This window comes from Prosopis cineraria, unplaced genomic scaffold, assembly GCF_029017545.1.
Source record: "Prosopis cineraria cultivar Desert tree isolate PC_DT_omini unplaced genomic scaffold, ASM2901754v1 PC14, whole genome shotgun sequence".
In the NCBI taxonomy this organism is placed as follows: Eukaryota; Viridiplantae; Streptophyta; class Magnoliopsida; order Fabales; family Fabaceae; genus Prosopis; species Prosopis cineraria.
In genome coordinates this window covers 30,765,939-30,782,551 of record NW_026555345.1, presented here as the reverse complement: position 1 = coordinate 30,782,551, position 16,613 = coordinate 30,765,939, and the positions used below count along the sequence as shown (strand labels likewise).

At 31.5% G+C, this 16,613-nt stretch overlaps 1 protein-coding gene across 1 annotated transcript; it reads right to left on the bottom strand.

The window, feature by feature from the left end:
- Nucleotides 1-309: 309 nt before the first annotated feature.
- Nucleotides 310-3,458, bottom strand: LOC129291993 (sucrose transport protein SUC1-like). Its single transcript, XM_054929486.1, has 4 exons — nt 2,078-3,458; nt 1,015-1,078; nt 874-917; nt 310-762 (listed from the first exon to the last, which is right to left on the bottom strand). Exons 1-4 carry the CDS (start codon nt 3,413-3,415, stop codon nt 583-585), a joined length of 1,626 nt encoding a protein of 541 aa, XP_054785461.1. The 5' UTR covers nt 3,416-3,458; the 3' UTR covers nt 310-582.
- Nucleotides 3,459-16,613: the final 13,155 nt, after the last annotated feature.

Sequence of the window (16,613 nt, the reverse complement as noted above, 5' to 3'; positions counted from 1 at the left end):
GTGATTTATTTATTAAGGGCACTTTTTTTAAAAAAATAATAATTACACATTAAAAAAATAAAATTACTTTATAATTTTTAACATAATATCTTATATTTTTGAATAAAAAGATATAATTTTGTATTTCATTGTACATGGTGTTTAGATTTTGACCGTATTTTCATAGCAAATACTTCTCCTACAGAACATGTTCCGTGACCTTTTAATTTGTTTTTGCCAATGAACATGTTCCATGATTGTGATAGGACTAGAGAGAGAAGAAAATGCGCAACACTATTTGATAATGAATGACATAATTGAAATGGATACTTGATGAAAGATGGACTAACATTAATATTCAATATAAAGAAAATATTTGATGGGCCTGCTTAGACAGCCTATACACAGCCATATAACTTTACAGTTACAGTGACTGATCTCTCTAAGTCTTCCATATCATATTTTCTGACCTTATACACAAGCAACAACACCTACTTTCCAAGCCCCAGGAAAAACAAAGAAAGAAAGAAAAGAAAGGAAAGGAAAAAGTTTTTCCACATATAAAACAAGTGAGAAAATGTAAAGCAAGAAAAGTCCAACTATTTAATGGAAGCCTCCGGCCGCCACCGCGGCTGCGTTGGCCAAATCCGGCGCTGGAGATGGCAGTAGAAATATCGCTAATACGCCACTGATCGCCGCTGCCACCGAGCCCACCACAAATGCTGGCAAGTTGCCACCACCAAACAAAGCATCCCATGGTCCACTTGCCACAGAAATCACCATCTATACACGCAAATAATTAGTATACTAATTAGTAATTGCCATATATGTTAGTATCAATCAATTCATATGCATGGGTAAAAACATATGAAGTGAGGCAGTTCAAATTCAAACCTGTGGAATGACAATTGAAAGATTGAGAACTCCCAAAGATAGCCCTGCAAATTTATTCACAAAAAATGAAAGAGTTAGATGATGTTTAATTTAATCTCAAACCAAATTAGGTGGATTGACTAAATGAATGAAAGGTGTCACCTTGGCCTGCCCCTGAAGTGTTGGAAAATATAGATGCTAGAGCGAAAGGAATACTGAATGTAACCTGCACAACACAAAGAAGCCAGTTTTAGTGTGGTTTTTTCACTTTGGCATCAAAAGCTTTTCCAACACTTTCATGATTCTCACTCTCTCCTCCTTTTTGTTTCTCTACTAGGAAGGAGAAACTGCTTTCAAGTGTTGGAACAAACATGCAAATAAGATTATTATTTTTCTTTTAAGGAAATCTAGTTTTGGATTACTAATGGATATATTGTCACGAAAAAGTCATGAGCATTAATGGCACACTTCAATGAGATCACAACTTTTTCCAAGTCATTGAAAGGATTAAATCTGTTTCCTCGCTGGATATGAAAAATGACACAAGGAAATATTATCCACTACCTCCCATGCACCCTCAACAGCTCATCTTAAATCTTTTCAGGCAGTAATTTATAATTAATATAACCAAACAAACTGCATTAAAAACTGGGTAAAAAATAAAAATATTTTAGATTCAAATATATATTCAGCAAATGAACACAATTTTTTTAAAAAAGTCAATCATTTATATTGCCCACTCCTTCAACACCTTGATTAATTTCATAATTAATTTATCATCAATAATTTATCGTTAACCTACAATCACAGTCAGTCACGCTCAGAATGATTCAATTGTGTGTGTGTGTGTGTGTGTGTTTTGTGTGTCCGAACCTTTCAGCAAGCAATGTGCACCTAAATGATTAGTATTTTCTCGCTCATGCAAACTATACATTATCGCTGGGGGAAAAGAAACGAAAGAAGTTTTATTCTTTCAATGAAATTAAAATGGATACAGTTGAAAGCCCTTGATTAATTACCTAATTCTTCTTCCTCTTTGGATTCCAAACAAAAAGGAAGTAAAAATGGAAAATTTTCTTAGAATGCCCGAAAAGCACTTCATATTTTTAAGAAAAAAATATATATAATTACCAAAATTGTCAAAATTAGTAAATAACATTCTTTGTGTTGTGTTTGGCCAATAGAAAGAAGATTCTAACTAGTTTGTTTTCCACAAACGACTTACCGCAAGGGGGACGCCCAGCACCGCAAAGAGAGCCAACGCGCCACCTTTCACTCCGGCGGAGGGCGGCAGAGGCTCCAGGATGCCATCGTGGCTGACGGTGTACCGTCTTGAATGGTCGGCGATTTTTGTAATCAGCACAGTGAGCGCTAAACCGATGGCGAGCATGAAGTTCACTATTCCCCAGAGCCTCTTGACGCCCCCAACCCCACGCGCCAGAACCTCGATGCTCAGGGACGTGACTCCCAGCACCACGGAATTGAGCATGAGCCCCAATGCACCGGCGCGCACCCCCATATCGTAAACCCTCCCTTCTCCCACCTGCCCGCCAAATACCTCCTTCCCCATCCAATCAGTGTCGAACAGCAAGAACGGAAACCAAGCAATCCAGTTGAGACACGTTACTAGTAGCAGGATCCACATCGGCTTCTCCATCACTCGCAGAGCACCCCATATTTCCCCGAAGCAAGGCATTGGTCGCGACGATCTTGATCCTTCTTCCGCCTCTTCGTTTCCCTCCGCACCACCGGCTTCCTTCGTTGATTTATCACCCGACGACGGCACCTTCTTCTCCTTCACGTACGTGAGGGCAATGGTGGCGACAGTCGCCAGTAGTGCAATGGAGAGAAAGAAGCAGCTCTTGAGGTTCGCGCAGTAGACGTCGCAGGCTTTGGTCATCGTGAACGGGAACATCTTGTGGAGTTTGCTGAACGACCCGGCAGCGTAACCGAGGACGTTCCCGACGGCCATGAAGAACGAGAAGAACGAGTTCGCGGTTCGCGTCTTGCGCTGGTCGCCGGCGGCCAGGTCGGCCAGGAGGGCCCGGCACGGCCCCTGGAGCATGTTGTTGGCCACGTCGAGGATCCAGAAGCCGACGACGAATATGGTGATGGCGCGAGGCCGGGTTTTCTTGACCAAGGAGTCACCAAACATGTAGCCCATGTCGGCCGCGTAGCCGATGAGGAACACGGCGACGGCGACAGAGACAGCTCCGGCGGCAATGAAAGGACGCCGGCGTCCGAATCGGGAAGTGCAGCGGTCGCTGTGGAAGCCAACAATAGGTTGGACTATCATGCCGGAAATGGGGCCGCAGAGCCAGATGAAGGCGGCCCAGGTGTGGGGGATGCCGAGGAGTTGAACGTAAGGGGTCAAGAGGGAAAGCTGGAGAGCCCAGCCGAACTGAACGCCGGCGGCGATGGAGGCGACGGCGACAATCTTACGAAGAGGACTGGGCTCAGGGGAGGTAGTGGGCTCGAGCTGAAGAGAGGAAGGTTTAGCAGGAGTGATGGTGGTGGGAGGAGGAGGGAGCTTGGAGGGAGGGGAGAGAGAATGAGGATCCATGAGTGAGGAAACGAGGGAGGAAGAGAAAGAGGCAGCAAAGAGAGTAGGGATTGGTGAGGAGAGTGTGGGGGGGGAGGAGGGTGTATTTATAAGCGAGGTTGGAGAAGAAGGGGACACTCAGACCCAGTGAGTGGGGGCGGCAAAGCTTATCCGTTAAGAGAGCGAGCGAGCGAGCGAGCGAGCGAGCAGTTATGTCTCTCTGTGCCCGTGAGTAACGCCAGTGTGGACTTCTCATGTTTACGTCCACACGCTTTTAGATTTTGCGAGATAGATTGTGTGATCTCTGTAAATTATTACTATTTCTCAAGAAAATATGCCTATCCACTGTGAATTCAGCGCTATTTCTAATTAATTCAGACATTATTAAATCTCAGATATCTTTATTTCATTTTAGTTGTCTGTACGTATGTGCTTTGAACCACCCTCAATTGCCACCTGAGCGCCTGAGACTTTTCATATGATCAAATCTAAATATAATTTTTCTTTCTGCTTTTCCAATTTGCAAAGTCTTAATCTATATGGAGCTGTGTGCGTCTTGTTCATTTTGTTTTTCGTCATTTCTCTCCTTTCTAATTATATCTCTATCTCACTCTTACCATTCCTCACGTATTTCTCTTACTTCACATGAATCAGTCCTTCAATCCACGGAGAAATTAAACCCGTTTTTATTTTATTATTTTTGAAAAAACTGTTTTTATTAAAAATTACCAGAAAGAAACAGAAATTCAAATTAAAGCATAAAATACTAACTTTAAAAACGACAATTTGAAAATTGTGTATAGTGAGGCTGAATTTACTACAACTAAATTCTACACGCACCATTATACGTGAAGAATTAAATTAAGAAAATCATTATCAGAGTATTTATTAAAATTGTAACTTTCTTAAAATTTTATAATACTTTTTTAGACTCAATAGTGAGTCCTGTAAGTGGCTACAATTTTGAATATTTTTATGTGTATTTACTACTATATAAATTTGAAGATAGTTTTCTTCTTGCTTTTCTTTTACTGTGTGGACAAGCAGTTGTTATTTTTCTTGTGTGCAAGTTGCTTTTTCTATTGTACTTGCCAGGCGTAAATGCTAATAATCTTTTTTTGGGAAACCTTTCAGCAAATTTTAGCCAGGTACCTATTGATAGCTTCATTTGCAATCACAAATCAAATTCCTTTTTTTCTTAATTAATTTAATTATAAGAACAATAGAAGACAGAATATTGGACATGAAAATTCAAACCATGTGGAGTTATAAGTCTAGATTAATGTTTCGACTTGTCATCGTCATCAGTTACGTTGGAGAGGACTTTGCTGTATTCCTATCTAATGGTGCCAAACCATATATACAATGACCTTCTAAATCGTGCAAGTTTTGAATTTTTGTTCAATTTTACTTTACAAAAATGCGTGCATATACCATCATCCCTTGCCATATATTGACCTTTGTAAAAACGACAGAAAAAATTCATTACCATGTATGAATGCCATTTTGGTCATTGTGGGGTATTATACCATAACCGAAACCGTTAATTTATTGTATAATATTTTTATCTGAACTTATTGTGTAAAATAAGACACTATTGTATATTTAATTAATAATTATTTATAACGAGAAATGTATGGTGGTAGTGTTTCGTTTTATGATTGAATGTAATATTAAAGAGGTTCATTTAATTTTATTTGTTTCATTGAGTATATATGGAAAGATTCATTTGTGGAATAATAAATTCCATTAAAATGGTTCGTTGGACTCCACAAGAGGTGCGCAGCAGAGGATCCAAACTCGGCTCTCAATATGTATCCATCAATCTTCAATCTACAGTCATCAATATGTGGACGTCAATATGGAAGAACCAGTGAACCTGTAATCCCATCATAATATTATCATATTCTTGTGCAAGAATTACTTTCTAAAGTTGTCCATTGAATGAACCACTTGTAAAATGTATTAAATCTCTAGTTTTCGTTTATGAATTACTTTTTCAAAGTTGATGATCGAAAAGATTAACAAATGCGTGAAACTAGTGAACATGCGTAATATTCACCAATATGCATTAATTTGCTCATTGGACGAAACCAACAAAATTTTAAAAAACTGCATATGTAGTTATGTACCATTTATAACTCAAAATTAATATGATAACTAGATATCTTAAAAACTGAAATTTCTCTTAACGATCGTTCAAGTGAGTCATAAGGAAAAAAAAAGAAAAGAAAAGAAAAGAAACTTTGTAAAACTACGGCAATATATCCTCACCAGGGGTTTCAACACAAATTGCGATCCGTGGGATCCACTAAAATGATGAGTGTCGCCTTCATATTTATTTTTATTGAAAATTTACACAATTACAAAATAATATTCAAAGTCAGCAGGAAGGAATTACAAGTCCAATAAGAAAGAAAAGGGACGTTACCTTGATCTTAATTAATTTCGTCAAAGCTCTGGCCAAAAATTAACTACGTCAAAGTTAGGAGACTTGTGAGAATTTGTATATGGGCTGTGCGTGGAATAGTCAATTTGTGCATATCTCCAAAGCATAATTTACACAGAGACAGTACTCCTCAGTAATTGAATATAATATTGTACTTCCTAACCAAAAAAGAAAATAAAAAAGAGAGAAAAACATGTAATATGATCCCTTCTTGCATATTCTATATGTAAGGTTCATTTGAGGGCGTTTTTGTTTTGCGCATTAAATTCTAATCATTTAATGATAAAGATGTTTTTTTTTTAAATATCACAAATTCTTTAGATGCTGGGCATAAATAAATCATTCTAAAACATATCTACAAGATAAAATAAATCATACTAAATTATAGGAAGAATTATGTTGAAATCACACACACAAAAATTAATTATTATAAGGTCTATTAACAATTAGTTCAGATGTTAATAAATTTTATACTAATTAATCTTCTTCTGTGATACCTATATGTAAGTCTCCCTAAATTATATCATATGGGTAAAAAATTAGTATGTCATTGAAATGGGGGTAAGAAATGAACCAGGTAATCAGGTTTCTGTAAGATGAAATGAAAATTGACAAATGATTAATTGAATATAATTTTTCAATTAAGAGATTTTCTTTTGGCCTTTTGGCCAGAAAATTAAGAGATTTTATAATTAAATTTTTAAACTTAAGAAGCTAAAAAAATTAGGGTGTTGATTAAGTTGTTATGGATTTGCCACATAATTTATGAAGTGGTAAGATCAAATCCTGTTGTCAATATAAAGATCTTATTAATGGGTAATTTATAAATATCTTTACATGCCATAACCTTGATAAGTCCCAGGACACCATTCACATAAATTTTTGGTACCAAAAATAATATATGGCTAAAAAGGTCATATAAATAACTCATATTCTATTTAAGCCAATAATCTAAATCATGAATTTTTATTAATTCAGGCCAGAATACTTTCCAGTTTATATTTTCTAGTTCATTGAAATATCGAAAAGTGATGGGAAGAATAACTTGTTAATCATTTATAACTGTCATTTATAAATAATAATATCCCTAAAGAATCAGATTGACTTGTAGTTTTATGACTAAGAGATATTGATTAGAATACCCACACAACGTTCACACGGCTTGGGTACAATAGTAAACCTGGGCACCTGGCAACAGTTAAAGTGAATGTCGGGGGTTTTTTTTTTAATAAAGTTTTTCCAAACAAAGAAAAAAAATATCGGATGAGACTGCCGAAAGCAATGAAATGGAGAAAACGCAAGCTTTGATCACATTAATTGGTCGTATATCCACCGACACAGTTTAGTCCAGGGGACCCCACTGACCGAGTCATATGAATGAGGTAGGCAAGCAAGACGACGACGTCCTCGTGATATACCGATACGTCACGTTTAGTCATAGAAACTACGTCGTATTATTGCCCTTGGGATCAGGATACAAGTTATTTATAATATTTTTATCAAAAATATTTAAATCTTATTAAATTTTTTAAAATTTTAAAAAAATTTTAATTTTATTTCTATTAAATATAACTTTAAAAATTAAAAACTTGAACAATTAATAACATTCTTGGCATATTTTACCTGGCCTTATTTATGAATTATTTATAATATTTTTATCAGAATAAAAATTTTTTTGAATATCATTAATTCTATTTAATAATCTTCTTGATACTTGATAAGGATAAAAGATAAATGTAATAATTATTAAGATATTCTATAAATAAGATTAAAGCAAATCATTTCTTTGACTCATAAATTGAATTAGATGAATATAATTAGATGAATATATAAGTATTCCAATGACAAGACATATCAATTTAATATATTTCTAAATTTATTAACATTTATGACATCCCAAGTGCTAGCATAAGGATTGGAATTGTTAAAATATCTAAAATGGTACCCTTTCAAGTATGGGGTATCAGAAAATAAATTATATTTTAAAAAAGTATTACTTTTAATCTCTATATTTTACTCAAATTTTAGTACGAGCCCCTACATTTTTTTTGGTGTTTTAGATCTCTATATTTTTTTCATTTACAACGTTGGTCCCTACATTCCGTAGGCACATTGATATGGCACAAATGATGTTAATAACGTTGACATGGCAATTAATATTGTTAATTTTGTGCTTGTGTGTCAAATTGATACTGACATATACCTTCTTTTCTTTTCTTTTTTGAATTCAAGGCCATGGATAAACAGTGTTAATTAACAAAATGAGTCATGTTAACATATAAAAGATTAAAACAACTAAGTGGTGGGGTATTGAAAATATAAACATATAAATTGTCAGTAGATGCTTGACGAGATAATTAATTCGCATATTTGTTTGCCTCCTTGAAAATGTGATCGAACGTAATTGTCCAATCTTGCATGATAAGATCTCTAATTTTATTGATAATTGCAAAAAGTGGGTGATTAGTAGAAAACTCATTGTGAATTAATGAGAGAGCTTCTATAGAGTCAAAGTAAATATTAATTTTACCAAACTTTTTAACCCAGTAAATGTTTAATCCTTCCAAGATGCACAAGCTTAGCTGCTGTACTTGGATAATATCCAAGGTATCTAGAGTAGTTTTTAATTCAATTGCCTTGGTTGTTTCAGACGAGACCGCCACAAGAAGCTACACCATGAATGTTAACAGAGGCATTGGAATCTAAGCTTTTAATCATTCTTCAAGGGAAGACTATTTAGTTGTCGCTCTATCGCCCTTTTGAGATAAGAAGTTGATTTTAGATTGAAGATATTAGTCTCTGAGTATATCTTAGATGTTGGTAAAAGTAATGTCTCTATCTTTGATGTTTTCTTCAGAATATATATTTTTACATCTTCTCTTTTCATATGTTCCAACACATGTGAGCATAGAGTCTCTGTCAAGAAGTTTTCCTTACACATGCATTGCCTGCATCATTCTCCACGTTCCAAATTATCCAATCCCGTAAAGGGAGAGAAAAAAATGTGTTAAGTTTAAATTGTTTAACTAATTTTGTTCAAACTTCTTTAGATTTTTTGCAATCTCTTAATATATGGATGGTAGAGTCTAAAGAGTTACACCCAAATGGGCATATCTTGATACAAAGATTGCCCCCATTAGAACACATGAATTTGAGTTGGAGATAATCCCAAGTCGCTTTTCAAGAAAAGTATTTAATTTTTTCATAAACTGGCCATTTTCAAATCTTAGAGTTGTTGCTATCATAATGGTTTTCAATAATCTTATAAGAAAATTTGATGGTCAAGTTACCATCATTAGAAGGCCTCTAATATATAATATCATCGTTTGCATTGGGGTTTGGAGGTTGAACGATGGTGATATGGTTAATGACATCCTGATGTAGATATTTGTATAATTGATCAACCTTCTATCTTCTCTTTTCAAAGCAAAAATAAGAGACTTTCGCATGTAGGATAGAATCTTAACACGTACTTTTTAATAAGCAAATTTTAAAAAAAAAGCCTACATTAGATGAAATAAAAATGCTAACATAGATTTTTTAATTAGGAAAAACTGAAAAAAAAACTACACTAGATAAAATAAAGATGTTGACATGGATTTTTAAATAAGCAAAAATGCTTATATGGATTTTTTAATAAGCAAAAATTTAAAAAAAAAGCCAACATTAAATGAGATAAAGATGCTAACATGAATTTTTTTAATAAGCAAAAATTTAAAGAGTTTAGGGCAGCATTTTTATTTCATCTGATGTAGGCTTTTTTAAAAATTTTTGCTCATTAAAAAATTCATGTTAGTATCAGTTTAAGATTTAAACACAAAATTAATGTTGTTAATGGATACGTCAGTATTATTAATATTATTTGTGCCATGTCAACATCCCTCTAAAAATGTAAAGACCAATATTGTAGATAAAGAAAAGTTTAGGGACTTGAAACACTAAAAAAACAAAGTAAGAACCTATATCAAAACCTACACAAAGTGTAGGGAATAAAAGTAATATTTTCCCTTATATTTTTTATGAATTGGATTAAATTCTGTTGAGTTATTTAAAAGAAAAATATAATCTTAAGTCCCTACCCATTTGTTTGTGTTTTTGCTATTGGTTTATATATTTTTTTGTTGTTTTTAGTTTCTGCACTTTTATTTTTTATTATTTTAGATCTATTTATGAATAAAGTGTAGGGCCTTAAAGGGACCTAAAACAATTAAAAATAAAAGTATAAAAATAAATATACTAAAAAAAAGTACAATGATCAATAACGAAATGCGAACAAAATGTAGGGGGCCTAAAGTTATGTTTTTCCTTATTTAAATGATCAAACTTTACTTAATTTCTATTTTGAAAATATAAAGTTTAGCATGATTTTAATCTGTATTTATTTATCATATCACTATCAAACAAATAAAAATATGTAGACTTTATTTTCATTAAATATAACAAAACAATTATTTATTTTAACGGAGGTAAATTTGATGAAAAATATGAAACAATATTTTTTTTCATATTTTTTGAGAGAGATTAATTTAATTTTCACATATTAATATGTATATTGTTATTATTATTATTGTATATTATTATTATGACATTGATAGATAGGATATTTCATCTCAATGATTATTAGTGCTATCTAACTACTAGCACTGAAGTTGCAAAAAATGGGCGATGGAAAAATTTATTCTTTCGTGTGGCAGTTAAGTTGTTTGATTTAGTTTTGACTCAAACAAGAGAAAGGATGGGGTGGACAATTGAACCAACTCATTTGTAAGTATATGTGTAGTAGCTCTTTAAATAACTCACAAATATCGCTTTGAAATGTTCGAGGACATAATTTTATTCAGGCTCGTTTGCACGATAGAAAAACTTTTGCATATTTTTTGTGTTGAAAATTTAAATATTCTTACATAAAAATAAATATTATTTTAATTTTGTTTAAAGAATAATAAATAAGAAAGAAAGGAAAAGAAAGAGCAAAATGTCCTATAGTGTACCGATTTTTTTTTTTTTTTAAATTTGTATCAAAGCGTGCAGTTGCACCCCTCAAAATATTGTTTACTCTTTTTACTGAGTTAGTGGACCCCCATAAGAATTTTTGACATTTTAAAATTAAACAAAGCTCGGCTATAAAGCAGTACACTGTCTACCCGGGATCCGTTAATTTCGTTGTTGAAAATAGTAGACTTATCACTTTGGTTTGGTTATGTCATCTCTTCTGAGATATGGTGATGACAATATACTTCTTCTGTTTTTTAATATAATAAACAATTTTTTCTATATGTCTTTATTTCTTACAAGCAAAATAAAATTTTGAAGAAGTATATTTATGACATGTGTCCTAAATTACCCTTCATTGATTGTATAATGAAATTAGAAAAAAAAATTAAAGATTAATTACAATGATATTTTAGTCTATAATTTTTTAATTTTAGAAATAATTATTATAATTAACTAACAATTTTAAATCACATGACTTGGTAAAAAATGATTTATACTTTTACAATTCTATTTATAAGATAGAAAGAGGAGAATTTTTCTCATATTTATAAGTCATTTTATTAATTTTTTATTGTAATTTTTTCTTTTATGTTTCATTAAATGTTGGTGAGAAAAATATATCATTAAAAGATATATTTAATAAGGATATAATTAAAAATTTATATATTAAATATTTAGATAGAACTAATGAATTTAAAGTTTTTTTATTGGTTCCAGTGAAATATTTTGAAAATTATTTATAAATAAGATTAGATGAGTATTTAAAAATCAAGTATATTGATTGATACCAATTGAGTTTGCTTTCATTTATAAGTCAGTTCTAATATCTAACTACCTTATCAAAATTATAGAGAACTAGTTAAATTATTAATTTTATCTAAAAAGAAATAAAATTTTCAATTTAACCTTGTTAAATATATTATCTTTAAAAATACTCCATCTCTCATGCAACTTTATAGGAAAATTGTGAAAGAATAAAGTTGAAAGAATATATTTAGTAATCATTCTGAATTATAAAAAAAAATATAGATTGCTTCTAAAGTGCGACTTATAAGACTGGATCATTAAGTAATATTTTCTCTGTTTAAAAATATAAAATATTTTTAAAAAGTTAGTTGATGAAAAATATATGACATTTTTAATATTTTAAAGTATAATTAATGTGTCTTTTTTTCCAAATGTTTCAATAATAAATAAATCACTTTATATATATTTTAAAGTAAAATACTCTATTAAATAATAATAATATAAAAATATTATGTTAGTTTAAAAAATAATTAATTATTTTATTAATAGATAATATTTAATTAAAAATATTTTATATTTTTAAATGAAGGGAGTACCAAATATCAAATTCAACACTTTTAATCCTTCATTCACCTCGTTCTTGCAAGTTTTTTCTTTTTATTTTTTTTTTTGGGCAAGCTGCAAGGTTTTCATTGTTTATGTGTTAAAAAAGGAGAAAGATATGGGTGGGAGTTAATGGTGGGGTGAGCAACTCAAAGAGAAAATAAATGAGAAATGAGGAGAGGATGGCATTTAAGAGGTGCCACCAAAGCATTGACTTCAATAGCCAGTCATTACTCAATAAATTTATTTATTTATGTAGTTATTATGACAACCAAAATCAACGGTCCTAGTCTTATTGGCCAATTTTGGCTATAGTCAATCCTTCTTTCGGTACATGTGCCCCTTCCTTTTTTAAAAAAAATAAATACAGAAAATGATTAAAATCATTTGAGTCCAAAATTTTCATTTCACTAATATCAGTTTCTTTTTTGTTGGTAAATATATATATATATATATATATATCAGTTTTTCATTCTTTTCCATTTGAACATTCTTCAACAGTTGTTTGAACATACATATACATGTACCAAATGATGAATCCTTAAATGATGCATGAGTAATGTGAGATTATACTCATCGAGAAATGCATCTAACATACTTTGAAACATTTAGGCGTTTCCAAGTTATAATAGAATCTGGGCCTATGGGGGATCAGACATGTTTGACTAGTGTATAAATTCAAAATGCATTTGCCATATATAGCCGTGATACTTATTCTAATTTTCCCATGCAGCATTAGTGTATATACTCATTTTAATAGACTACTCCTAAATGATTAGTACTTCCTCCATTAAAAAATAAAGATGTTTTTAATCGAATCTCACCTCTCAATAAAGTAGTTAATTCAAACTAACTCTATTTTTTTATATTTACTCCTATTAAATATTTTACAATAAATATAAAGTCATTCATCAATAGGGTATTTTTAAAAAAAGACAATGATTATATTTCAAAAGCTTAAAAATATTTTATATTTTTAAAATTTTAACTTTTTAAAAATGATTTATATTTTTAAACGGAAGGAGCACTTATGATTCAATGAACCTTAAAAAATGAATTATATACGGTGGAAAACTGTGAAGGAATATGATTACTAGTTGAATTTGGAAGTTTAATTTGACATCCATTAGTGGGGGATTGAAATATGATTAATGGCCACGGTGAGGATTAGTATAATATTAACTAAGGTGGAATCATGACATGGTCACACCCTGGCTAGTCAATGAATTTCATCACTTTATTAGGTTTGGTTAGGGCGTAGTATATGCTCTATATATAATACAAGGCGCACGATCAATATTGAAATTTATTTTTTGAACTATATAAAATTAATTGTGTAAGTTAATTTTTTAAACACTGCCTAATTGAAGTGAGAAATAATTTCAATAACTCTATGATACTGATGTCTATTATGAAGACGATGATACTCGGATCATCACTGTGCATATATTAATCCATCACATCCTCCAATTTATGAGTTGAAGTATTAGGGGAATTGACTCTCCTCTTGTTATAAAAACTGTAGTTATTTTTAAATTTACTCTCTCAAACTTAAAACTATACATGAAATGAAGGTTAAAGAGCATAGAGGATGATGAAAAGCAATTACAAATGGAGAAAGAAAACAAGAAGTAATTGGGGGGGGGGGGACCAAGGCAAGCCATGAGAGGTTTTGAAGAATATTATGCATTGTGAGGAATTAATCATGTGGGTATTAATTGTCTTCCCTTATTAAAAAGACATCCTCCAACTTTTTTTTCCTTCGGTGAGGCCATCTCATAATAATTATAAAATGTCATTTGTGTTGACTTAATATAACTCCAAACAAGACTCTCAGCCATCGCTACTGTTCCATTTCTCCGTCAACATCATCTTATCAATTATTGCGATCGCTACTCGAAAATATCAACCTCATTTTCCATCTCCACTTTCACATACTGCAATGCAGCTCGTAAAAGCACTTCAATTTCCGATCTTATTACTTCTCTATTTCTTTACTTAGTTGAATTCGCTACAACTTTATTCCCAATGTACCAAACACAACTTTTAAGCAGTCTCATTTTGATAATATAGACTAGATATATAAGATTTTATTCATAAATATATAAACATAGTTGGTATATTAATATGATGAGTGAGTTACAGATTCCTCTCATAACTTTTCCTGAAATTATATGGGCCATTCGTATTTAAAATATTCACGTTGATGAAGTTATAATTTTAAAATTTTTTTACCGAAGGAGAGAATTATATTTCAGTCAAAGAATTATTTTTATTCAAATAAATCCTGAATTAAATTAAAAATTTTATTTGAAAAGTCAGTAACTTAAAAAAACGAATTAAAGGATTAATTATCTGTTTAATTTATACTAATACATCATGCGACCACAAAAGAAGAAAAAGGATATTTAAAAAAAAAGGCAAAACCCAAAAAAAAAAAAAAACAATATGAAGGTGGTTAGTGGAAGAAGAATATCGATTTTTAAACTAACACAGAATCTGACGTTACCTTTATGTGCTTATTGCTTATTGATAAGGTTCTAGACATATATCGGACAATAAAAAGGGAGATGTCATAAAAAAGATCGAAAGAGAAAGATCAAATCTGAGGAATAATAACTGAATTCCAATCCTTTTCTTTGTCTTCCCTAACCTTCTTTCTTGTTCCATATATCCATTGCACAAAACTTATCCAAGAACCAGCTATTTCTTCCTTCTAATAATAGAGAGATTTCACACACAAGAGTAAGCTCTTGGAATTTCCCTGGCAAAGCTAATCCATATAATTCTTAAAAAAGATATTGTATGGTCGGTGTCTTTTTATCCAAACAGGCATTTTATATGTTTCATATTATAAACTGATGTTACGTTTGTGTTTTGGATAAGACGAGCTTTTAACGATTCTCAATGTTCTAACTGTAAAACGTCTTCACGCTTAAAAAAGTTGTCTTCCGATTCCAGATTATAGTTAACTTTTAACGACAAGAGTAAAGAGAGTTCTATTCTCTAGTTTATACTTTTCTTAACGTCGTCGGTGCAACTCTTTTTTCTTTACTCACAAAAGATCTTTCTTTCTCCATCTCACACAGTATATCAGTACCCAATTCAAAGGTCGAAAAGACAAAACAAAAATATTCCCCTTGCTTTCTTTTCATTGAAAAAGTACATTAGTGTCGCTGGATATAATGCAATAAATCATTTGCAATTTCAACTTTAACTTGTCTACCCGCATAACTTAAATTAAATTTTATATATATATATATATATATATAATCTCATGCCATTCACTAGTTTCTTATGTTACTAATAAAAAACATGTGTCCTGTGAACGAATATTTTTAAACTTATAATTTATTTTTGTGTAAATAATCTCTTAAATCTTTAAGGTTATCATCATACACAGATAAGGAAATGCAATACATGTATAAAAATATTACATACCATACTATGTACTAGCATTAAATTTACTTCTCATTTGATGCCTCTAAAACAGTAAATTATTCCAGTGATAAAATAGGAAAAATGTTATTTTTATTAAATATTGCTTTGGATAATATAAAATAAATTTTTCCCTAAAAAAGAAATACAATAAAAAGGAAGGAGTGTAATTTTTTTAACCAACAAAAAGGAAGGAGTATAAAAATTTGAGATTCGTGGAGGTTCACAGTTAAATTTTGTAGGTCAAGCGACTTGTGTGCGTGCGTGTGCGTCTGTGTGTGTGTGTGTGTGTGGGGAGGGGGGGATCCAACTTCAAGGGTTAGCCTAATGATAAACATTTGATACAGCGATTTAATAAATCCTTTAAATGTGAAGAAATTATTGGATGGTCATCCATGGCCTATCCCATAAAAAACATGATATTTAGATAGTATTAAATTTAAATTAATTATGATATTAATGATAGTAGAGAGAGAAAAATAAGAAATTAAATAGGCACTTTATTATAAAAATAAAATCATTAAGTAATAATGACACACAAAATTTTATTTAATTAAATTAGTACAATTTTATTGGATGGACCATGTGTAACACCCTCAAATTTATAAACTAATTTTTCACAAATTATTAATTCAATAAATTATTTTTTTTATTGAACCCTTATCATACCCTTATCATGGTAGAAAAATTTCTACCATGGTACATCCAAGACAATATACCACAGGTCTTAAAATATCTCAAAAAGCAATTAGAACTATGAGGGACAGACAGGATCCTCATGGTATGATATTTAAATCAGGTCATGAATCAAGAGGGACAAACATAATCTTCTTGATCATATAAATGCATTTAATAAAAAGGATTAGAGTTTACATGTTATCAAAATAAGAAATGTCCTAGGTTGGCACAAGATACATTGCATAATACAAAATGAGAGGCAACGTAAAAGTTGGTGTCTCATACACCAAAGTTACGCCTCTGGTGCTT

Bases quoted from the DNA above. Each gene is read 5' to 3' on its own strand.
- LOC129291993 (XM_054929486.1), bottom strand. From the start codon at position 3,415: ATGGATCCTCATTCTCTCTCCCCTCCCTCCAAGCTCCCTCCTCCTCCC. The intron at 1,079-2,077 runs GTAAGTCGTTTG...TGTGTTGTGCAG, and splicing joins TGCTGGGCGTCCCCCTTGCG to GTTACATTCAGTATTCCTTT. The intron at 918-1,014 runs GTGACACCTTTC...ATAAATTTGCAG, and splicing joins CACTTCAGGGGCAGGCCAAG to GGCTATCTTTGGGAGTTCTC.